The sequence below is a fragment of the Salmo salar genome, chromosome ssa14, assembly GCF_905237065.1.
Source record: "Salmo salar chromosome ssa14, Ssal_v3.1, whole genome shotgun sequence".
NCBI lineage: Eukaryota > Metazoa > Chordata > Actinopteri > Salmoniformes > Salmonidae > Salmo > Salmo salar.
This window is the reverse complement of record NC_059455.1, coordinates 95,446,282-95,471,342: the sequence shown is the minus strand read 5'-3', so window position 1 is coordinate 95,471,342 and position 25,061 is coordinate 95,446,282. Positions and strand designations below refer to the sequence as shown.

Sequence of the window (25,061 nt, the reverse complement as noted above, 5' to 3'; positions counted from 1 at the left end):
TTGTGTATCTGCAAGTCATCTAATGTGACATCGTTGGATGCTTTTCCCGCCTGCAATTACATTTCACATTTACATTTTTTTTGTCATTTATCAGACGCTCTTATCCAGAGCGACTTACATTCATCTTAAGATGGGACAACCACGTATCACAGTCATAGTAAGTAACATTTTCCTCAATAAAGCAGCTATCAGCAAAGTCAGAGTTAGTAAGGCAAAAAATAATCAAGTGTGAGTGTTAGTTCAATTCATTCAACATCTACACAAAGACAAATAACAGTACTATGTGTTGAACGGTAACAGTTGGTAATGAACACTGTTACCCTAGCAACTGTCTGACAGTTTAGCCAAGCGATCCAGGTTGCAGAACCAATGTAGCACAGGCCGACATGGTCTTGGCTGGTTGTTCAGCCTGTTTCTACTGATGGTCTTACCTGCTGGTTGTTCAGCCTCTTCCTACTGATGGTCTTACCTGCTGGTTGTTCAGCCTGTTCCTACTGATGGTTCTCCTGTAGTAGCTGAAATCATTCTGAATGGCTGGGTTTGTCATCTAGAGAGAGAGAGAGGGGAGGAGCTAGCTATAATCAGTGCAGTGAAAACACTTTGGGGGGGGGGGGGTTGCGTAAGTCAGTGTGCACTACTCCACTGCTTATACAGTAACTACAATTGGTAAATTCAATTGATTGGATGTGATTTGGAAAGGCACACACCTGTCTATATAAGGTCCCTACAGTTGACAGTGCATGTCAGAGCAAAAACCAAGCCATGAGGTCGAAGGAATTGTCCGTAGAGCTCTGAGACAGGATTGTGTCGAAGCACAGATCTGAGGAAGGGTACCAAAACATTTCTGCAGAATTGAAGGTCCCCAAGAACACAGTGGCCTCCATCATTCTTGAATGGAAGAAGTTTGGAACCACCAAGGTTCTTCCTAGAGCAGGCCTCCCGGCCAAACTGAGCAATTGGTGGAGAAGGGCCTTGGTCAGGAAGGTGACCAAGAACCCGATGGTCACTCTGACAGAGCTCTAGAGTTCCTCTGTGGAGATGGGAGAACCTTCCAGACGGACAACCATCTCTGCAGCACTCCACCAATCAGGCCTTCATGGTAGAGTGGCCAGACTGAAGCCACATGACAGCCTGCTTGGAGTTTGCCAAAAGGTTCCTAAAGACTCTCAGACCATGAGAAACAACATTATCTGGTCTGATGAAACCAAGATTGAACTCTTTGGCCTGAATGCCAAGCGTCACGTCTGGAGGAAACCTGATGCATGGTGGTGGCAGCATCATGCTGTGGGGATGTTTTGCAGCGGCAGGGACTGGGAGACTAGTCATGATCGAGGCAAAGATGAACGGAACAAAGTACAGAGAGATCCTTAATGAAAGCCTGCTCCAGAGTGCTCAGGACCTTAGACTGGGGCAAAGGTTCACCTTCTAACGGGAAAACAACCCTAAGCACACAGCCAAGACAATGCAGGAGTGGCTTCGGGACAAGTCTCCTTGTGTGACCCAGCCAGAGTCTGGACTTGAACCCAATCGAACAACTCTGGAGAAACCTGAAAATGTCTGTGCAGCAATGCTCCCCATCCAACTTGACAGAGCTTGAGAGGATCTGCAGAGAAGAATGGGAGAAACTCACCAAATAAAGTTGTGCAAAGCTTGTTGCATCCTACCCAAGAAGACTCAAGGCTGTAATCGCTGCCAAAGGTGCTTCAACAAAGTACTGAGTAAATGATCTGAATACTTATGTAAATCAATTTATTTTAAATTTTTATTATTAACACAAAAAAAAATCTGTTTTTGCTTTGTCACTATGGGGTATTGTGTGTAGATTAAAGGGAAAAAAAACTGTTAAATCCATTTTAGAATAAGGCTGTAACCTAACAAAATGTGGAAAAAGTCAAGTGGTCTGAATACTTCCCAAAGGCACTGTATCAAATCAATGATATCCATCTCAGGGCTCCAGCTTTGCATTTGGTTTGCTAACTTGCTAGCTCAGTGGCTAGATGTCAAGATCAACCTTCATGGTTACAGCAGAGACATTCAGTCCCTTATTGGATCAAGATCCCTTTTGCCCCAAACAATCTGTGCGTCCCCCCCCAAAAAAATACATGTAAATAGCACCCCTTGTGGTTACATTGGGTAATACCATGTACTCCGGTATGGTACAGAAACGGTATGACGGTATGTTCTGGATACCACCCAACCCTAGTATGTAAAAATATAAAGGAACGCACCCCCATCTCTCCTGGACAGACTATGGATACATAAATGGTACCTGACCAAATTACTCAGGAGTTTAGCTAACCCTTCCTCATTCCCTTTCTCCTTCCTCCTCACCTTTAGTTCGTCGAAGCTGAGGGTAAAGTGGAGTATCTCAGCGAACTGTTTGGCCAGGGCCTGTTCTCTCTCCAGGTGCTGCATGGGAGCGTAGGGAGGGCTCGTCAGCGCCTCCAGCAGGCTACGCAGTGCATTCTCTACAAAGACATAGACACATAATAATGTACGTAACATTAGTACCGAACAAATGAATGAATTACATTTTAATTTTGGGACAAATCGCCACTTGGTAACCCATCTCTTATGGGATTATTTGACACATAAACAAACATGACAATAATTCACTGTTGTAATTCTTCTGGTGTTTTGTGCAGTGCGCATCGCATAGAGATTGACAAAGAATCAATACATATAACATTTAATACATCAATACATAATATTTAAATATATATATATATATATATATACATATATATATATACTGTATATATATATATATATACAACATTTAATACATCAATACATAATATTTAAATACATATATATAAATATATATACTGTATATATATTGTATACATATATACTGTATATATATTGTATACATATATATATATATATATATATATATATATATATATATATATATATACTGTATGTATATACTGTATATATATATATATATATATATATACTGTATATATATATACAACTTTTAATAAATCAATACATAATACTAAATAAGGTTATACAAGCAATAATTATATCCACTAAAACTATAAAAAGCACATTTGGAATCATGTAGTAACCAAACAAGTATTTAATAAATCAAAATAGATTTTATATTTGAGATTCTTCAAAGCAGCCACCCTTTGCCTTGATGACAGCTTTGCACACTCTTGGCATTCTCTCAACCCGCTTCATGATGTAGTCCCCTCGAATTATTCCATATGTGTTATTTCATAGTTTTGATGTCTTCACTATTATTCTACAATGTAGAAATAGTAAAATAAAGAAAAACCTGAGTAATGAGTATGTGTGTCCAAAAATGTTGACTTGCACTGTATATATACACACGCAAAGGTACAGACACATGCATACGCACACATTGTGATATTGTTGTATTGAACATTTTGTGTTGTGGATATGTGGTGGTGTAGGGATGTTATATGATGTACTGTTTTATCTTCAGCTCATTCAGTACAAACATAGTTCACTATTTTATCTGTTGTTTTATATGTAATGTGGGTGCTTTGGTGTGTTTTGGACCTCAGGAAGAGTAGCTGCTGCCTTGGCAGGGGATCCCTAATAAATACAAATACAGATAAATAAATCCAGAAAAATGAAACGGCATTTGATCCCAGTCTGGCACAAAGAGAAGACAGGCCTGCACACAATCTGTACACCTACTGTAACGGTCGTCGTATATAGTGGACCAAGGCGCAGCGGGTTGAGTGCTCATTTTAACGTTTATTTGAACACTGACAAAACAAAACAAAACAAGAAAACGAACAGTAATGCAGGCTACACACGCAGCAGTGCAAAAACAACTTCCCATAAAGGACAGGTGAAAACAGGGCTACCTAAGTATGACTCCCAATCAGCAACAACGATGTACAGCTGTTCCTGATTGAGAGCCATACCAGGCCAACACAAAGAAATACACAACATAGACAGAGCATAGAAATACAAAACATAGAACATAACCAAAAAACCCCGGAATACTCTAAACAAACACCCCTCTACATAAACACATATACTAACACACCCCAAACCACAGAAAGCAAATACAAAAACAAATACACAATGGACAAAAAAAACAATTTCAGTTTCTCCTCATCGCTCAGCCACATAATGCCAAGGTATATCTGGTGTGCTTTCTGGAATAAATGCAAGCTTATATCGTGATAGAAAGGACAATAGAGGATCAAATTAATTGTATTATCTGTTTCTTTTGAGGTCACAATAGGTACATAGCCTTTCCTCTTCCATTTTACCACAATACCGACCTGTTTCAATAAGCAGAGGCAATATCCCTGATCTTACCCTGTTCTCAATTTGGGTTTATGATTCATCTCCTCCACATATTTATTTTCATATTGCATCATCAGTTGTTTTTTAGTAGAGTTTATGTCTTCCTTTATTTGGTTTTCGTACAACTGTTCCCAGTCAGACTGTTGATAAAGGTTAGACATTTCAGTTGCCCAGGCGACCACTATGGAGAGATCCCATTGAAAACCTTTTGCTGGAAATTCTGGCAATTGGCATATCCAACAGTCTATTCCAAAGTCTCACCATACATGCCTTCCGTCTCACCTCACAGGGTTCCCAGCCCATGTCCCCAGTTATTGCCAGTATATGTGCAAACTTGTGGACACCTAGAAAATAATATACTGCTCTGTTATGGATGTGTTCATTGTTGAGATACCTCCTAGCACCCCATACTCCCACTGAATTGTCAAGTGTCAGTGTGCAGCGGGTAGGACGGAGTCAGGCGCAGGACACAGAACTGAGTAAAAACGTACTTTACTCGAATAAATCACAAACTAATTCCATACAGGGAAACTATTCCAGCTCAACACAAAAGAGCGACCACTTAAAAAGAACAAACACGCACAAAACAATGTGGGAACCAAAGGGTTAAATAGGGAATAAATTATAACGTAATGGAAACCAGGTGTGTACAATCAAGACAAAGCATATAGACAAAGAAACGTAGATCGGTGGCGGCTAGAAAGCCACTGACGTCGACCGCCGAACGCCACCCGAACAAGGAGAGGCACCAACTTCGACGGAAGTTGTGACATGAACACTCCAGGACAGGACACGTACATACAGTTGAAGTAGAAAGTTTACATACACCTTAGCCAAATACATTTAAACTCAGTTTTTCACAATTCCTGACATTTAATCCTAGTCAAAATTCCCTGTCTTAGGTCAGTTAGGATCACCACTTTATTTTAAGAATGTGAAATGTCAGAATAATAGTAGAGAGAATGATGTAGTTCAGCTTTTTTTTCTTTCATCACATTCCCAGTGGGTCAGAAGTTTACATACACTCAATTAGTATTTGGTAGCATTGTCTTTAAATTGTTTAACTTGGGTCAGACGTTTCGGTGAGCCTTCCACATGCTTCCCACAATAAGTTTGGTGAATTTTGTCCCATTCCTCCTGACAGAGCTGGTGTAACTGAGTCAGGGTTGTAGGCCTCCTTGCTCACACATGCTTTTTCAGTTCTGCCAACACATTTTTTATGGTATTGAGGTCAGGGCTTTGTGATGGCCACTCCAATACCGTGACTTTGTTGTCCTTATGCCATTTGGCACAACTTTGGAAGTATGCTTGGGGTCATTGTCCATTTGGAAGACCCATTTGCGACCATGCTTTAACTTCCTGACTGATGTCTTGAGATGTTGCTTCAATATATCCACATAATTTTCATTCCTCATGATGCCATCTATTTTGTGAAGTGCACCAGTCCGTCCTGCAGCAAAGCACCCCCACAACGTGATGCTGCCACCCCCGTGCTTCACGGTTGGGATGGTGTTCTGCGGCTTGCAAGCATCCCCCTTTTCCTCCAAACATAACAATGGTCATTATGGCCAAACAGTTCTATTTTTGTTTCATCAGACCAGAGGACATCTCTCCAAAAAGTGCGATCTTTGTCCACATGTGCAGTTGCAAACCGTAGTCTAGCTTTTTTATGGCAGTTTTGGAGCAGTGGCTTCTTCCTTGCTGAGCGGCCTTTCAGGTTATGTCGATATAGGACTCGTTTTACTGTGGATATAGATACTTTAGCACCTGTTTTCTCCAGCATCTTCACAAGGTCCTTTGCTGTTGTTCTGGGATTGATTTGCACCTTTCGCACCAAAGTACGTTCATCTCTAGGAGACAGAACGCGTCTCCTTCCTGAGCGGTATGATGGCTGCGTGGTCCCATGGTGTTTATACTTGCGTACTATTGTTTGTACAGATGAACGTGGTACTTTCAGGCGTTTGGAAATTGCTCCCAAGGATGAACCAGACTTGTGGAGGTCTACAATTTTTTTTTCTGAGGTCTTGGCTGATTTCTTTTGATTTTCCCATGATGTCAAGCAAAGAGGCACTGAGTTTGAAGGTAGGCCTTGAAATACATCCACAGGTACACCTCCAATTGACTCAAATGATATCAATTAGCCTATCAGAAGCTTCAAAATCCATGACATAATTTTCTGGAATTTTCCAAGCTGTTTAAAGGCACAGTCAACTTAGTGTATGTAAACTTCTGACCCACTGGAATTGTGATACAGTGAATTATAAGTGAAATAATCTGTCTGTAAACATTTGTTGGAAAAAAGGACTTGTGTCATCCACAAAGTAGATGTCCTAACTGACTTGCCAAAACTATAATTTGTTAACAATACATTTGTGGAGTGGTTGAAAAACGAGTTTAATTCACTCCAACCTAATTGTATGTAACCTTCCGACTTCAACTGTATGTCTTATCACCCCACACTCCCGCTGAATACTCCAGGACAGTATATATACATTGTCACGCCCTGGCCATAGAGAGGTTTTTTATTCTCTATTTTGGGTAGGCCAGGGTGTGACTAGGGTGGGCATTCTATGTTCCTTTTTCTATGTTCTTTATTTTCTATGTTTTGGCCGGGTATGGTTCTCAATCAGGGACAGCTGTCTATCGTTGTCTCTGATTGGGAACCATACTTAGGTAGCCTTTTTCCCTCCTTGTGTTGTGGGAAGTTGACTTTGTTTATGGCACATAGCCTTTAGCTTCACGGTTTGTTGCGTAGTGTTTATTGTTTTGTTCGGCATCTTTTCTAATAAAAATAATATGTACGCTCACCACGCTGCACCTTGGTCCTCTCCTTCCAACCGACGTGACATGCATATTTGATACAGTTTGGAATACGTGGCATAACCAATAACTTGGAGTGTTTTTGTTTTTCCTATAACTCCCCGAAGAGCTCTACTTAGTATTTCAGAACCATCAATTGATTGACGGACTTTATGTCACCTCTCAGATGTGGGTGACTTTTCTCAGTGATCTAAACAGGTAGCAATGGCATATTCTTCCTCCCTTGTCACAGATCAACTGGATGGCAGTTCTAGGTATTATATTTCTATAATTAGTGGAGAACTGGGTTTGCAGTAAATGAAAGGGAGGAATAGAGGATGTTGAGGGGACTGAGGAAGGTTGGGGTTTTTCTGTCGTCATCATTGTAAAGGGTTTATTTCTCTCTATCCTGATTCAGCTCCCCTTCCTCTAGACCAGGAAGTGTCTCTGGACCAGGAAGTGTTTCAGGCACTGTGTATTTTAGGGTGTGTTTTTTAAGAAGTGTGCGCAGGGTCTGTGTACGTGTGAAAGGTGCCGTCCATATTGTCACGTAGCCGAACATCGATCTGGACACTTCACTTTCGAGCCTGCGTCTCAAATGACACCCAATTCCCCACGTGGTGCACTTCTTTTGAGGAGAGCCCTTTCTCTTTATGGGGAATAAGGTGTCATTTGAGCTGTGTCCATAGGCGTCGACTACAGCACTGATTCTTTGTGACTCCCCCTCTCTCTCTCTCTCTCTCTCTCTCTCTCTCTCTCTCTCTCTCTCTCTCTCTCTCTCTCTCTCTCTCTCTCTCTCTCTCTCTCTCTCTCTCTATTACTCTCTTGATGACCGTGTTCCGCTGTTGCCGTAGCAACTGCTGCCTGCTAGGTCAGGCTACTGCAGAGGTGGCTGAGAGGAGGAGAGCTGTGTGTGTGTGTATTAATGTACAGTATGTGTGTATTTATGTGTGAAATAAAGTCTGCAAGGGAAGCCATTAAAGCTGCTACATCTAATATCATCATGACTCTCCATACATAAATAATCTGAGATAGCTCTGTCCTTGTGTTATAAATAATCTGAGATAACTCTCTCCTTGTGTTATAAATAATCTGAGATAACTCTGTCCTTGTGTTATAAATAATCTGAGATAACTCTGTCCTTGTGTTATAAATAATCTGAGATAACTCTCTCCTTGTGTTATAAATAATCTGAGATAACTCTGTCCTTGTGTTATAAATAAACTCTCTCCTTGTGTTATAAATAATCTGAGATAACTCTCTCCTTGTGTTATAAATAATCTGAGATAACTCTGTCCTTGTGTTATAAATAATCTGAGATAACGCTGTCCTTGTGTTATAAATCATCTGAGATAACTCTGTCCTTGTGTTATAAATCATCTGAGATAACTCTGTCCTTGTGTTATAAATAATCTGAGATAACTCTGTCCTTGTGTTATAAATCATCTGAGATAACTCTGTCCTTGTGTTATAAATAATCTGAGATAACTCTGTCCTTGTGTTATAAATCATCTGAGATAACTCTGTCCTTGTGTTATAAATCATCTGAGATAACTCTGTCCTTGTGTTATAAATCATCTGAGATAACTCTCTCCTTGTGTTATAAATAATCTGAGATAACTCTCTCCTTGTGTTATAATAATCTGAGATAGCTCTGTCCTTGTGTTATAAATAATCTGAGATAGCTCTGTCCTTGTGTTATAAATAACCTGAGATAACTCTCTCCTTCTGTTATAAATAATCTGAGATAGCTCTGTCCTTGTGTTATAAATAATCTGAGATAGCTCTGTCCTTGTGTTATAAATAATCTGAGATAGCTCTGTCCTTGTGTTATAAATAATCTGAGATAGCTCTGTCCTTGTGTTATAAATAATCTGAGATAGCTCTGTCCTTGTGTTATAAATAACCTGAGATAACTCTCTCCTTGTGTTATAAATAATCTGAGATAACTCTGTCCTTGTGTTATAAATAATCTGAGATAACTCTATCCTTGTGTTATAAATAATCTGAGATAACTCTCTCCTTGTGTTATAAATAATCTGAGATAACTCTATCCTTGTGTTATAAATAATGAAGTAAAATGAACTGTGTGTTGTTTCTCCTCTCCTCTCCTTTCTGTGCCTGCAGGCCATGTTAATGCAGAAGCATAGCCATGTCTGCGTGCGTGTGTGTGTGCGTGGCCTGCGCGTGTGTGTGCGTGTGTGTCACCCACCCAGTCGGAGGGAGAACTCGTAGAAGCGTTTGAGTTTGGCCACCAGGGGGCAGACTGCGTTCCAGGCCTTCTCCTGTAGCTGCAGATCACCTGGGTTCTGGATGGCCTGGAGGAGAGGAAGAGGGGAAGAGGAGGAGGAAGAGGAGGAGAGGGGGAGGAGGAAGAGGATGAGAGGAGGAGGAGGAAGAGGAGGAGGAGAAGAGGAGGAGAAGAACAGATGTTGGACTCTTGATTCTTAGCAAACACAATACGCCACCTAGAATATTAATCTGAAATGGAGAAAGGAGAAAGAACAGAAGATAAATTCCTTCCTTCCTTCCTTCCTTCCTTCCTTCCTTCCTTCCTTCCTTCCTTCCTTCCTTCCTTCCTTCCTTCCTTCCTTCCTTCCTTCCTTCCTTCCTTCCTTCCTTCCTTCCTTCCTTCCTCAAGTAAACACTGATCTGACCAGATTGGGTTAGTACGAGCTGTGTAGGATTCCAAACCTATGCTGTCCATAAATCTATCTTTGGATAGAAAGAAAATAGCGGCAGGAAGATATTCAACACTATTGCTCTATGAAGCAATCAAAGCTCAACAGTCATTCTATTCTCTTCCCAGTGATCGTTAAATATATGAGTGGGAATTGAAGCCACTGTTTCCCAGTCTAGTTTTGGTAATAGGCTGCTAAAGACTGTAGTGTGTTCAGAGAGTTCTGCTGGCCACCTGGCTGACCTCTCAGCTGCTTTGATGTCTGTGATGTGTGTGTGAGAGAGAGAGAGATCAAAGCTGTGTGTGTGTGTGTGTGTGTGTGTGTGTGTGTGTGTGTGAGACACATCGGAGCAAACCTTTTAACTTGATTCAACACCACAGAGGCTCAGTGGCACCAGCCACCACACACTAAGACTAACGTTTGAGCAGGAGAAATGTTTGATCAATGCTGGTATAACGTTTGTGGGAGAATTGTAGGTTCTCTCCCTAATTGAGAGATTCACACAGCTGGTGAACAAGACTAGAATAACAAATTGTGCTTGATTAATATTTATATATATTTGTCTTTTAGCGGCCAATGGTACTTTCTGAATAATCATTTGTATGTAGCAAGATAGCAGGCTACCTATTGCAATTTGGTTTATTTGTTACAGCATTTAATGTGATTAACATATACTCTATTAATATTCAATTTATGCTCCCCCCCCCTCCTCCTCACACACCCCTCCCCTCACCTCTCGTATCTCCTGTCCCGCCCCGTTATAAGACTGTAGTTCAGCCAGGATGCCGTGGGCCTCTTCCAGGACAGCACTGACCTGGTTCCATACCGCCGTCTCTGCCTCCGTGGGCTGGGCATCTGGAGGAGAATGGAGCATGATGGGATATGGCATTTTTTTGGAGGTTTGGGTTGAAAATAAAGAGGAACATGATGGGAAATGGAGTTGTAGAGGGTAGATTAGGTTTGAGGTTGAGAGTTAGAGAGGAGCATGATGGGACATGGAGTTTTGGAGAGAAAAGTAGGGTTGGGGTTAGAGTGGTGAATTAGGGTTAGGGTTATAGGAAGGTTGTGTGTGTGGGGGGAGAGCGCGGAAGGAAATTAAAGGGAAAAGGAGGGAAGGCATAATGGGAAGGGTGTTTAGTTTCCGAGGAAGGAGAAGGATTGTAAGAGGAGAATAAGGACTAGATTATTACAATATCCAATATCCAAAAGTTTTAGAACATTCAAGGGGTTTTCTTTATTTATTTTTTTACTATTTTCTACATTGTAGAATAACAGGGAAGACATCAAAACTATTAAATAACAAATATGGAATCATGTAGTAACCAAAAAAGATTATTCAAAGTAGCCACCCTTTGCCTTGACGACAGCTTTGCACACTCTTGGAATTCTGTCAACCAGCTTCATGATGTAGTCACCTGGAATGTATTTCATTTAACAGGTGTGCCTTCTTAAAAGTTAATTTGTTGAATTTATTTACGTCTTAATGCGTTTGAGCCAATCAGTTGTGTACAAGGTAGGTGTGGTAAACCGAAGATAGCCCTATTTGGTAAAAGACCAAGTCCATATTATGGCACGAACAGTTCAAACAAGCAAAGAGAAACGACAGTCCATCATTACTTTAAGACATGATGGTCAGTCAACATGGAAAATTTCAAGAACTTTGTGCGGTCGCAAAAGCCATCAAGCACTATGATGAAACTGGCTCTCATGAGGACCGCCATAGGAATGGAAGACCCAGAGTTACCTCTGCTGCAGAGGATAAGTTCATTAGTGTCACCAGCCTCAGAAATTGCAGCCCAAATAAATGCTTCAGAGATTTCAAGTAGCATTCACATCTCAAAATCAACTGTTCGGAGGTGACTGTGTGAATCAGGCCTTCATGGTCGGATTGCTGAAAAGCAACCACTACTAAAATACACCAATAAGAACATGAGACTTGCTTAGGGCCAAGAAACACGAGCAATGGACATTAGACCGGTGGAAATTTGTCCTTTGGTCTGGAGTCCAAATTGGAGATTTTGGGTTCCAACCGCTGTGTCTTTGTGAGACGCAGAGTAAGTGAACGGATGATCTCTGCATGTGTATTTCCCACCTTAAAGCATGGAGGATGAGGTGTTATGATGTGGGGGGGCTTTGCTGGTAACCCTGTCTGTGATTTATTTAGAATTCACACGCTTAACCAACATGGCTACCACAGCATTCTGCAGCAATACTCCGTCACATCTGGTTTGGGCTTAGCGGGACTATCATTTGTATTTCAACAGGCCAATTACCCAACACACCTCCAAGCTGTGTAAGGCCTATTTGACCAAGAAGGAGAGTGATGGAGTGCTGCATCAGACCTGGCCTCCACAATCCCCCGACCTCAACCCAATTGAGATGGTTTGGGATGAGTTGGACCGCAGAGTGAAGAAAAATCAGCCAACAAGTGCTCAGCATATGTGGGAACTCCTTCAAGACTGTTGGAAAAGCATTCTAGGTGAAGCTGGTTGATGCCAAGGATGTGCAAAGCTGTCATCAAGGCAAAGGGTGGCTATTTGAAGAATCTCAAATACAAAATATATTTTGATTTGTTTAACAGTTTTTTTTAAACTTACAACAGGATTCCATATGTGTTATTTCATAGTTTTGATGTCTTCACTATTATTCTACAATGTAGAACACAGAACAAAATAAAAAAAAACACTGGAATGATTAGTCTCAGTCTTGTTCCACATTTGTTTATGCTTTTTTTTTGTGTCACTTCTCCTTCTGTGTTTATTTACTCTAAAGAGTTTGATCAAAAGTGTAAAACATTGATTATCGTTGAATCTTGCATGAACGTCAGCATAATGTTTCCTGGGTTTGCGTTACAGTCCATGTGCACATCTCAAGTGAAGGATCTGGCCTTTCTAGTTTAATGTATCAGTTTAGTTGGTCACAGTACAGTCAGAAAGGGTAGAGAAGGCAAGGAATCATCTCTGTCACACACAGCAGTTATTGAAGCAGAACCTAAAGCTTGAGTTGTTGTGATGTGATGTCGTTGAATAATCAATCAATCAATCAATCAATCAAATGTATTTATAAATCCCTTTTTACATCAGCTGATAAAGATGCATCATTGTTTTTGCCAGTGGGTTTAAAAAGTGGCAGCCCTAGCTCTAGGAGTGGCAGCCGTAGCTTTAGGAGTGGTAGCCCTAGCTTTAGGAGTGGCAGCCCTAGCTTTAGGAGTGGCAGCCCTAGCTTTAGGAGTGGCAGCCCTAGCTTTAGGAGTGGCAGCCCTAGCTTTAGGAGTGTCAGGCCTAGCTTTAGGAATGGCAGCCCTAGCTTTAGGAGTGGCAGCCCTAGCTTTAGGAGTGGCAGCCCTAGCTTAAGGAGTGGCAGCCCTAGCTTTAGGAGTGGCAGCCCTAGCTTCAGGAGTGGCAGCCCTAGCTTTAGGAGTGGCAGCCCTAGCTTCAGGAGTGGCAGCCCTAGCTTTAGGAGTGGCAGCCCTAGCTTCAGGAGTGGCAGCCTTAGCTTTAGGAGTGGCAGCCCTAGCTTTAGGAATGGCAGCCCTAGATTTAGGAGTGGCAGCCCTAGCTTTAGGAGTGGCAGCCCTAGATTTAGAAGTGGCAGCCCTAGCTTTAGGAGTGGCAGCAGTAGGCGGGCTCTTGAGGGGGAAAAGGAAAGAGAGAGATCAAAGAAGAGTGCGGAAAGAGAGAGCGAGAGAGAGAATAAAAGACATTACCTGGAGAGAGAGAGAGAGAGTGGACACAGAGAGAGGGTGAGAGGTGAGGCAGAGAGCTATTTACACTGTATTGACATGTATATGTCATTGTGTGTGTCTCTCTCTCTCTCTCTCTCTCTCCCTCTCTCTCTCTCTTTCTCTCTATCTCTCTTTCTGTCTCTGTCTCTCTCTCTCTCCCTGCTGTATGTTGGTTTGTTAGTGAATAAACCAGAACCAGATTTGTGTCCAATGGTTGTATCCAGATCAGCTGAACAAATAATCAACTGAGACTACCCCTAGGCACAGACAGTACAGTACACACAGGGTGCCTTTCAGTCACTATACCGTAGGCTTTGTTTGTTCATCTGTGATGAGTGTGTTTTAGTGACTAAATGGGACAGGCAGGGGAGAACCAACGCTGGAAGCAACAGGCAGACGCGATAGTCTGGTGTCCTATTGTGACATACAGCGCATTCGGAAAGTATTCAGACCTCTTGACTTTTTCCACATTTTGTTACGTTAAAGCCTTCTAAAATGTATTAAACCGTTTTTTTTCCCCTCATCAATCGACACACAATACCACATAATGACAAAGAAAAAACTGTTTTTTAGAAATGTTTGCAATTTATACAAAAAAGAAAACTGAAATATTACATTTACAAAAGTATTCAGACCCATTACCTTTGGCAGCGATTACAGCCTTGAGTCTTCTTGGGTATGACACTACAAGCTTGGCACACCTGCATTTGAGGAGCTTCTTCCATTCTTCTCTGCATATCCTCTCAAACTCTGTCAGATTGGATGGGAAGCATTGCTGCACAGCTATTTTCAGGTCTCTCCAGAGATGTTTGATCGGGTTCAAGTCCGGGCTCTGGCTGGGCCACTCAAGGACATTCAGGAACTTCTCCCGAAGCCACTCATGCGTTGTCTTGGCTGTGTGCTTAGGGTCGTTGTCCTGTTGGAATATGAACCTTCGCCCCATTCTGAGGTCCTAAGCGCTCTGGAGCAGGTTTTCATCAATGATCTCTCTCTACTTTGCTCTGTTCATCTTTCCCTCCATCCTGACTAGTCTTTCAGTCCTTTCTGCTGAAAAACATCCCCACAGCATGATGCTGTCACCACCATGCTTCATCGTAGGGGTGTCTGGTTTCCTCCAGACGTGACGCTTGGCATTCAGGCCAAAGAGTTCAATCTTGGTTTCATCAGACCAGAGATTCTTGTGTCTCATGGTCTGACAGTCTTTGGGTTCCTTTTGGCAAACTCCAAGTGGGCTGTCATGTGCCTTTTACTGAGGAGTGACTTCCGTCTGGCCACTCTACCACAAAGCCCTGATTGGTGGAGTGGTGCAGAGATAGTTGTCCTTCTGGAAAGTTCTCCCATCTCCAAAGAGGAACTCTGGAGCTCTGTCAGAGTGACCATCAGGTCACCTCCCTGACCAAGGCCCTTCTCCCCTGATTGTTCAGTTTGGCCGGGAATTTGCATACATTTTCTTGGTACCCTTCCCCAGATCTGTGCCTTGCCACAATCCTGTCTCGGAGTTTTACGGACAAGTCCTTTGACCTCATGGCTTGGTTTTTGCTCTGACATGCACTGTCAACTGTGGGATCTTATATAGACAGGTGTGTGCCTTTCCAAATCATGTCCAATCAATTAAATTTACCACAGGTGGACTCCAATCAAGTTGTAGAAACATCTCAAGGATGATCAATGGAAACAGGATGCACCTGAGCTCAATTTCAAGTCTCGTAGTAAAAGGTCTGAATACTTCTGTAAATAAATAATTCTAAAAACCCGTCTTTGCTCTGTCATTTTGAGGTATTTTGTGTCGATTGAGGAGGGGGGAAAAGGTAGATTAATTCCGTCACTCCAGGAAGTGGAGGGGGGTGAACCAGGGTTCTCATTTAGGTTACGGATCTGACACTTTCAAGTCTATCGTTATGAAGTTGATCCATATCCCTGGTCTATGTTTGGTTTGTAATGGAGTTGACCCATATCCCTGGTCTATGTTGTTTGGTTTGTAATGAAGTTGATCCATATCCCTGGTCTATGTTGTTTGGTTTGTAATGGAGTTGACCCATATCCCTGGTCTATGTTGTTTGGTTTGTAATGGAGTTGACCCATATCCCTGGCCAATGTGTTTGGTTTGTAATGGAGTTGACCCATATCCCTGGTCTATGTTGTTTGGTTTGTAATGAAGTTGACCCATATCCCTGGTCTATGTTGTTTGGTTTGTAATGGAGTTGATCCATATCCCTGGTCTATGTTGTTTGGTTTGTAATGAAGTTGATCCATATCCCTGGTCTATGTTGTTTGGTTTGTAATGGAGTTGACCCATATCCCTGTTCTATGTTGTTTGGTTTGTAATGGAGTTGACCCATATCCCTGGTCTATGTTGTTTGCTTTGTAATGGAGTTGATCCATATCCCTGGTCTATGTTGTTTGGTTTGTAATGAAGTTGAGTGGTTTAGATTGTGGAGTTGATGCATTATTTTAGATTAGTTATGAAGGTGACCCCATAGCCTTTATATCTGTTGCTAAGCTAATAATGGCAATTCAATGTCTATTTAGATTAGTTATGTGTCGATGCTTTGTTTGATTCTACATAGAGGTGAACTAATGCAGTTTTAGGTTATGGAGTAGATCCCCAGCGTTGACCTTTGTATTGGTATGTATCATTATTAACTCGAGCTTTCATCTGTGTGACAGAGATGACTTCTGCCTCTCACTGGAGCAGGAGAGCACAGTGCTGCTGTAGAGAGGGGGTTAACTCTACTTTAGTGCAAGCACCCCATTCTCCCTAGCAGTGGGCTACTCCGTTTCCATAGGAACTATAACAGATTCTACCGGAGAGTGGAAGGAACCATTTGTTAAATAGGGGTGACTTTGGAGAAGGAAGGAAAAGAAGAAGTTAAAGGTTAGAGGTCAGAGTGGAAAGAGGGAAGGCAAGGATGGAGGTGGCCATTTTGTGACCGACCCTCGCTTCCCACACAAACACACACGCACGCACACACACCAGATTAAACACACAAACACATGCACACAACACTCACTCACTCATCCAATAGTATTGCAAAGCGGGAAGCTGATAGGGTGGATAGATAGAGATGGTCTTTGGCTGTAAGACATCTTTATCTCATAGCAACAAGATAAAAAATAAGAGATATGGCATTCTGAAGACTCTTGCTAAATTGCTTACTAAATAGGGCCCGATACCAATCTGAAAGTCTGTGTACAATTTGAATCATCCACATAGTAGTAGCCATATTTCAGCTTATTGCTTCCAGCTAGTCTTCACATATAACTCCAGATATTACATATGAAGACCAGCGTCTTGAGCTGAAAAAAATAAAATGGAGGAAACGGTGAGGACTGAGGAGAGAAACATGGAGGAGGAAAAAAACATGGAGGAGAGACTACAGGTATACGGACAAACAACACAGACAGAATGAAGGAAGAACTATAAATAAAAAAAGACAAAATACATTTCAAAAACAGAGAGAAAAATAAAAATGATAAAAAAAGCGGATGGTCTCACGTTCAAAGTCAAGGAAAATGATTGGGCCATGCTCAAGATCGGAGCAAGCCAGCACTTTCAGGAGGTTACCCATGAATCTCCTAGAACAGAAAGAGGGAAGAAGAGGATTGTGTGGGTGATGATGGGGAGGTGTGAGGGACGTGTGTGTGGTGTGTGTGTGTGTGTGTGTATGGTTGGGGTAGGAGGGGGTGGGTTGTTCAGGTGTGATGGTGGCATAGTCCGTCCAGGTATGTCGTGGGTGGCGTTGGCATGGCAACATGGACAGACATATCACTCTCTCACTCCGGTTTGTTTTCTTCTAGCGCTCCGCTGTTCAGCTTCTCAGTACTGGAGGTCTGCTGGGTACGTCTGTCCAGCTTCTCAGTACTGGAGGACTGCTGGGTACGTCTGTCCAGCTTCTCAGTACTGGAGGTCTGCTGGGTACGTCTGTCCAGCTTCTCAGTACTGGAAGGCTGCTGGGTACATCTGTTCAGCTTCTCAGTACTGGAGGACTGCTGGGTACGTCTGTCCAGCTTCTCAGTACTGGAGGTCTGCTGGGTACGTCTGTCCAGCTTCTCAGTACTGGAGGACTGCTGGGTACATCTGTCCAGCTTCTCAGTACTGGAGGACTGCTGGGTACATCTGTCCAGCTTCTCAGTACTGGAGGACTGCTGGGTACATCTGTTCAGCTTCTCAGTACTGGAGGACTGCTGGGTACGTCTGACCAGCTTCTCACTACTGGAGGTCTGCTGGGTACGTCCTCTGGTTATTGCGATATCAATTTAAATTAAATATTAACTACAAATGGACATTTTTTTGTGCTTTGCTTAAGCTGATTAAATATGTCAATATTTCAAGGGATCTTGGGGCTTATGAGGACTAATTGGTTCCCGAAGCTGTTCACGAGCGCCAAGAATGAGAGTGAGGGCAGAGAGTTTCTGAACATGACAGACACCACCCACAACACCCACAACACACCATAAGCACATCAACCCACATCCACAACCCCATTCCTCTCCGTCCCAACCTCTACCTCTGACCTCTGACCTTTGACCTCCACCCTGCATCACACACTGATACACACACACACACATGCACATCCCAGCGCTCACTTACTTTCGAAGTCCAGGAAAAAATGTGGACAGTTTTCTAAATCCTTGCCAAGGACCTTAATGAGGTTCCCCATGGCTGCAACCTGGACAGGAGAGAGATAGACATACAGTAGAACTAACCTTAACCTAGACTGGAAACAGAGACTGACAGTGGAACTAACCCCAACCTAGACTGGGAACAGATAGACTAACAGTGGAATTAACCCCAACCTAGACTGGAAACAGATAGACTAACAGTGGAATTAACACCAACCTAGACTGGAAACAGATAGACAAACAATATAACTAACCCTAACCCTATCCTAACCCTAACCCAGCAATTACCCCTACCCTACCCTACCCTACCCCGCCCTAACCTTAACCTTACCCTAATCCCTATCCCAACTGTAATCCCTACCCTAACCCTACCCTAACCCCTACCCCAACATTAACCCAACCCTAACACCTACCACAACCCTAACCCATACCTCAACCCTAACTCTTATCCTAACCCTAAACCCTAAACCTAACTCCTACCCCAACTCAAATCTACCCTAACCCTTACCCTTACAATTTGACATTTATATTTTAGTAATTTAGCAGCCGCTCTTATCCAGAGCGATTTACAGTTAGTGTATTCATCTTATTAAGGTAGCTAGGTGGGACAACCACATATCACAGGTATAGAAAGTCAATTTTTTTATCAGTACCGTAGCTATTAATCGATTCAGAGCTAGAAGGGGGCGGTCAAGTTTCGGTCGAATTGGACTGATTTACAAGTTTTCTCTCAAAAAAATGTAGTTCATTTAATCTGATTGTAATAAGGTTCCATGACTTTGTCCACACAGGGCATCTGAACACACAAAATACATGTTGATGATTTTCATTACATTTTGGGTGTTTTTTATTTAACTTTTGTACACCTGTGGTTTTCCCAGTCAAAAATGACCGGTCATTAGAAATGAATGGGTGAGACTACAATTAGTGTATAAAATTGAGTTCAGGCACATGCCCATTCATCAGATGGACACACTTCCTCTCCCAGACCCCCACATGCATGTGTGTGATCACACACACACACACACACACACACACACACACACACACACACACACACACACACACACACACACACACACACACACACCTCACTCCCCTTCTTGGCTTCCATGGCAACCCCCACAGGAACATTTCCCCAATAGAATCTTTCCCCCACGGTAACCACACCTGTTGGCGTTCTCACAAACAATCACAACATTGTTTCAATAATATATAGAACTTTTCTTGCTGCTCTGGTATATAAAGTTCATTTGAGACCTTGCTCACAATTCATTCTGTGGCAGCACAATGACCAAACGCTAGACTGTATGTGAGGCTCTTGATCATATCTTTGATCATGACACAGTATTCGGGTTGGGCTGTAGGGTTTGAGCATAGTCTGAAAGTAGGAAGGGGCAGTTCCCCTTGGTAAGCATACTAACCTCTACCCCAAACCTAACCCCTAGCATAACCCTACCCCTAACCTAACCTAACCTGACCTAACCTAACCTAACCTAACCCCTACCACAACCCTAACCCCAACTCTAACCCCTAACCCGTACCCCATACTAACCCTAACCCTAACCCCTAACCCCTAACCCCCATCCCTACCCCAACCCTACCCCAACCCTAACCCTACCCCAACCTTACCCGGACCCTACCCCAACCCTACCCCAACCCTACCCCGACCCTACCCCTATCCTACCCCAACCCTACCCCTACCCCTACCCTACCCCAACCCCAACCCTACCCCTACCCCGACCCTACCCCAACCCTACCCCAACCCTACCCTGACCCTATCCCTACCCCAACCCCAACCCTTCCGCTACCCCGACCCTACCCTAACTCTACCCCGACCCTATCCCATCCCAACCTACCCCAACACCAACCCTAGCCAAACCTAACCTCTAACTTCTAACCCCAACCCTAACCCATAACCCCTAGTATGTAAGATGCTCCGGAGAGGATGGCTGCCGTTTCATGGGCTCTTAACCAACCGTGCTATTTTGTTTGTTTTTTCAAATTTTTTGTAACTTAGTTTGTACATAATGTTGCTTCCACAGTCTCTTATGACCTAAAAGAGCTTCTGGAAATCAGAACAGCGATTACTCATCTTGAACTGGATGAAGAATTTCTCTTTAATGAGTCGGACGAGAAGGATTTACCGCAGACACCCGAACAGGCCCTCATCCCCGTCATTCGCAGGAGAAAGAGACAAAAAAGATATCGCAGAAAGAGATCGGGGTGCCTTGTGAGGATCCGCCAATGAGTGACTAATCTGCCCTTGCCATCCGTACTACTGGCCAAAGCAAAATCGCTGGAAAATAAATTGGATGAGCTAAATGCACGTATATCCTACCAACGGGACATTAAAAACTGTAATATCTTATGTTTCACCAAGTCGTGGCTGAACGACGACATTAATAACATACAGCTGGTGGGTTATACACTCTATCGGCAGGATAGAACATCAGCGTTTGGTAAGACATGGGGTGGAGGCCTAAGTATATTTCTAAACAACAGCTGGTGCACAATATCTAAGGAAGTCTCGAGTTTTTGCTCACCTGAGGTAGAGTATCTCATGATAAGCTCTAGACCACACTATCTACCTAGAGAGTTTTCATCTGTATTTTTCGTAGCTGTCTACATACCACCACAGACCAATGCTGTCACGAAGACCGCCCTCAATGAGCTGTACACCGCCATAAGCAAAGAGGAAAACGCTCATCCATAGGTGGAGCTCCTAGTGGCGGGGGACTTTAATGCAGGGAAACTTAAATCTGTTTTACCTAATTTCTATCAGCATGTTAAATGTACAACCAGAGGAAAAAAAACGGTAGACCACCTTTACTCCACACACAGAGACACGTACAAAGCTGTCCCTCACCCTACATTTGGCAAATCTGACCGTAATTCTATACTCCTGATGCCTGCTTACAAGCAGGAAGCACCAGTGACTCGGTCAATAAAAAAGTGGTCAGATGAAGCAGATGCAAAGCTACGGGACTGTTTTGCTAGCACAGACTGGAATATGTTCCGGGATTCTTCCGATGGCATTGAGGAGTGCACCACATCAGTCACTGGCTTCATCAATAAGTGCATCGATGACGTCGTCCCCACAGTAACTGTACATATATACATCAACCAGAAGCAATGGATTACAGGCAACATCCGCACTGAGCTAAAGGGTAGAGCTGCCACTTTCAAGGAGCGGGAATCTAACACGGAAGCTTAAAAGAAATCCTGCTCTGCCCTCGAACCATCAAACAGGCAAAGCTTCAATACAGGACTAAGATCGAATCATACTACACCGGCTCTTACGATCGTCGGATTTGGCAGGGTTTGCAACCTATTACAGACAACAAAGGGAAGCACAGCCGAGAGCTGCCCAGTGACACGAGCCTACCAGACAAGCAAAATGACTTCTATGCTCGCGCCGAGGCAACTAACACTGAAACATGCATGAGAGCACCAGCTGTTCCAGACGACGGTGTGATCATGCTCAGTTGTGCACCGGGGCCTCCCACTCCTCTTTCTATTCTGTTTAGAGCCAGTTTGTGCTGTTCTGTGAAGGGAGTAGTACACAGTACTACTTTGTTCAAGATCTTCAGTTTCTTGGCAATTTCTCACATGGAATAGCCTTCATTACTCAGACCAAGAATAGACTGACGAATTTCAGAAGAAAGTGATTTGTTTCTGGCCATTTTAAGCTTATAATCAAACCCACAAGTGCTGATGCTCCAGATACTCAGCTAGTCTTCAGGCCAGTTGTATTGCTTCTTTAATCAGAACAACAGTTCTCAGCTGTGCTAACATAATTGCAAAAGGGTTTCTAATGCTCAATTAGTCTTTTAAAATAATCAACTTGGATTAGCTAACACAACGTGACATTGGAACACAGGAGTGATGGTTGCTGATAATGGGCCTCTGTACGCCTATGTAGATATTCCATAAAAAGAATCTGCCGTTTCCAGCTTCAATAGTCATTTACAACATTAACAATGTCTACACTGTTTTTCTAATCATTTTGATGTTATTTTAATGGATAAAACATTTGCTTTTCTTTAAAAAACAAGGACATTTCGAAGTGACCCTAAACCTTTGAACGGTAGTGTATATATTACCTCAATTACCTCGACTAAACGGTACACCCTGTATATAGCCTCCACATTGACTCTGTACCGGTACCCCCTGTATATAGCCTCCACATTGACTATGTACCGTAACACCCTGTATATAGCCTCCACATTGACTCTGTACCGTAACCCCCTGTATATAGCCTCCACATTGACTATGTACCGGTAACACCCTGTATATAGCCTCCACATTGACTCTGTACCGTAACACCCTGTATATAGCCTCCACATTGACTCTGTACCGTAACACCCTGTATATAGCCTCCACATTGACTCTGTACCGGTAACACCCTGTATATAGCCTCTGCATTGACTCTGTACCGGTACCCCCTGTATATAGCCTCCACATTGACTCTGTACCGGTACCCCCTGTATATAGCCTCCACATTGACTCTGTACCGGTACCCCCTGTATATAGTCTCCACATTGACTCTGTACCGTAACACCCTGTATATAGCCTCCACATTGACTCTGTACCGGTACCCCGTGTATATAGCCTCCACATTGACTCTGTACCGGTACCCTCTGTATATAGCCTCCACATTGACTCTGTACCATAACACCCTGTATATAGCCTCCACATTGACTCTGTACCTGTACCCCCTGTATATAGCCTCCACATTGACTATGTTCCGGTAACACCCTGTATATAGCCTCCACATTGACTCTGTACCGTAACACCCTGTATATAGCCTCCACATTGACTCTGTACCGTAACACCCTGTATATAGCCTCCACATTGACTCTGTACCGGTAACACCCTGTATATAGCCTCTGCATTGACTCTGTACCGGTACCCCCTGTATATAGCCTCCACATTGACTCTGTACCGGTACCCCCTGTATATAGCCTCCACATTGACTCTGTACCGGTACCCCCTGTATATAGTCTCCACATTGACTCTGTACCGTAACACCCTGTATATAGCCTCCACATTGACTCTGTACCGGTACCCCCTGTATATAGCCTCCACATTGACTCTGTACCGGTACCTCCTGTATATAGCCTCCACATTGACTCTGTACCGTAACACCCTGTATATAGCCTAGCTATTGTTATTTTACTGTGGCTTTTTAATTTTTTATTACTTAATTGTATTTATTTATTTTAACTGCATTGTTGGTTAAGGGCATGTAAGTAAACATTTCACTGTGAGATCTACTACACCTGTTATACTCGGCGCATGTGAAAAATACAATTTAATTTGATTTGACCCCTAACAGGAGATAACAACAGACACATTAAAGAGGAAAATTATTTACCGATGTTCAATTATTGTAGCTCCCTCATTATTCAAACCTAACCTTCCTCTCATCTAATCATCTTTCCTGACCTATCCTCTCCTCTAGTTGTTCCTCTGTATAACATTTCCCCTGTTAAAATGAAACTCTATCAATCAATATATTATAGAATGAATCAGTATATTGTTCATATACGTGCTACTGTACATGCATATAGTAGGTCTAACAGTATATCTACTGTTGATAGTAGGTCTAACAGTATATCTACTGTTGATAGTAGGTCTAACAGTATATCTACTGTTGATAGTAGGTCTAACAGTATATCTGCTGTTGATAGTAGGTCTAACAGTATATCTACTGTCTGTTGATAGTAGGTCTAACAGTATATCTACTGTTGACAGTAGGTCTAACAGTATATCTACTGTTGATAGTAGGTCTAACAGTATATCTACTGTTGACAGTAGGTCTAACAGTATATCTACTGTTGATAGTAGGTCTAACAGTATATCTACTGTTGATAGTAGGTCTCACAGTATATCTACTGTTGATAGTAGGTCTAACAGTATATCTACTGTCTGTTGATAGTAGGTCTAACAGTATATCTGCTGTTGATAGTAGGTCTAACAGTATATCTACTGTTGATAGTAGGTCTAACAGTATATCTACTGTTGACAGTAGGTCTAACAGTATATCTACTGTTGATAGTAGGTCTAACAGTATATCTACTGTTGATAGTAGGTCTAACAGTATATCTACTGTTGATAGTAGGTCTAACAGTATATCTACTGTTGATAGTAGGTCTAACAGTATATCTACTGTTGATAGAAGGTCTAACAGTATATCTACTGTCTGTTGATAGTAGGTCTAACAGTATATCTGCTGTTGATAGTAGGTCTAACAGTATATCTACTGTTGATAGTAGGTCTAACAGTATATCTAGCTGTTGATAGTAGGTCTAACAGTATATCTACTGTTGATAGAAGGTCTAACAGTATATCTACTGTCTGTTGATAGTAGGTCTAACAGTATATCTACTGTTGATAGTAGGTCTAACAGCATATCTACTGTTGATAGTAGGTCTAACAGTATATCTACTGTCTGTTGATAGTAGGTCTAACAGTATATCTACTGTTGATAGTAGGTCTAACAGTATATCTACTGTTGATAGTAGGTCTAACAGTATATCTACTGTTGATAGTAGGTCTAACAGCATATCTACTGTTGATAGTAGGCCTAACAGCATATCTACTGTTGATAGTAGGCCTAACAGTATATCTACTGTTGATAGTAGGTCTAACAGTATATCTACTGTTGATAGTAGGTCTAACAGCATATCTACTGTTGATAGTAGGTCTAACAGTATATCTACTGTTGATAGTAGGTCTAACAGTATATCTACTGTCTGTTGATAGTAGGTCTAACAGTGTATCTACTGTCTGTTGATAGTAGGTCTAACAGTATATCTACTGTTGATAGTAGGTCTAACAGTATATCTACTGTTGATAGTAGGTCTAACAGTATATCTACGCTGTTGATAGTAGGTCTAACAGTATATCTACTGTTGATAGTAGGT

At 42.4% G+C, this 25,061-nt stretch overlaps 1 protein-coding gene and 1 long non-coding RNA gene across 11 annotated transcripts in view; one reads left to right on the top strand and one right to left on the bottom strand.

The window, feature by feature from the left end:
- The window catches only part of fa49a (FAM49A), an 82,932-nt gene that overhangs the window by 11,660 nt on the left and 46,211 nt on the right, over window positions 1-25,061 (bottom strand). For 4 of the 10 annotated variants that reach the window (XM_045693634.1, XM_045693633.1, NM_001146388.1 and 1 more), the window contains 5 exon segments: window positions 17,003-17,082; window positions 10,516-10,637; window positions 9,314-9,419; window positions 2,332-2,468; window positions 470-547 (listed from right to left, as the gene is read on the bottom strand). In XM_045693634.1, the coding sequence (XP_045549590.1) occupies window positions 470-547; window positions 2,332-2,468; window positions 9,314-9,419; window positions 10,516-10,637; window positions 17,003-17,075 (516 nt within the window). In that variant the 5' untranslated portion in view covers window positions 17,076-17,082. 10 annotated transcript variants of the gene reach the window in all.
- LOC106591618 (uncharacterized) lies at window positions 24,764-24,981 on the top strand. Its single transcript, XR_006759018.1, has 3 exons — window positions 24,764-24,809; window positions 24,840-24,903; window positions 24,938-24,981. It is a non-coding gene; the product is annotated as an uncharacterized lncRNA (long non-coding RNA).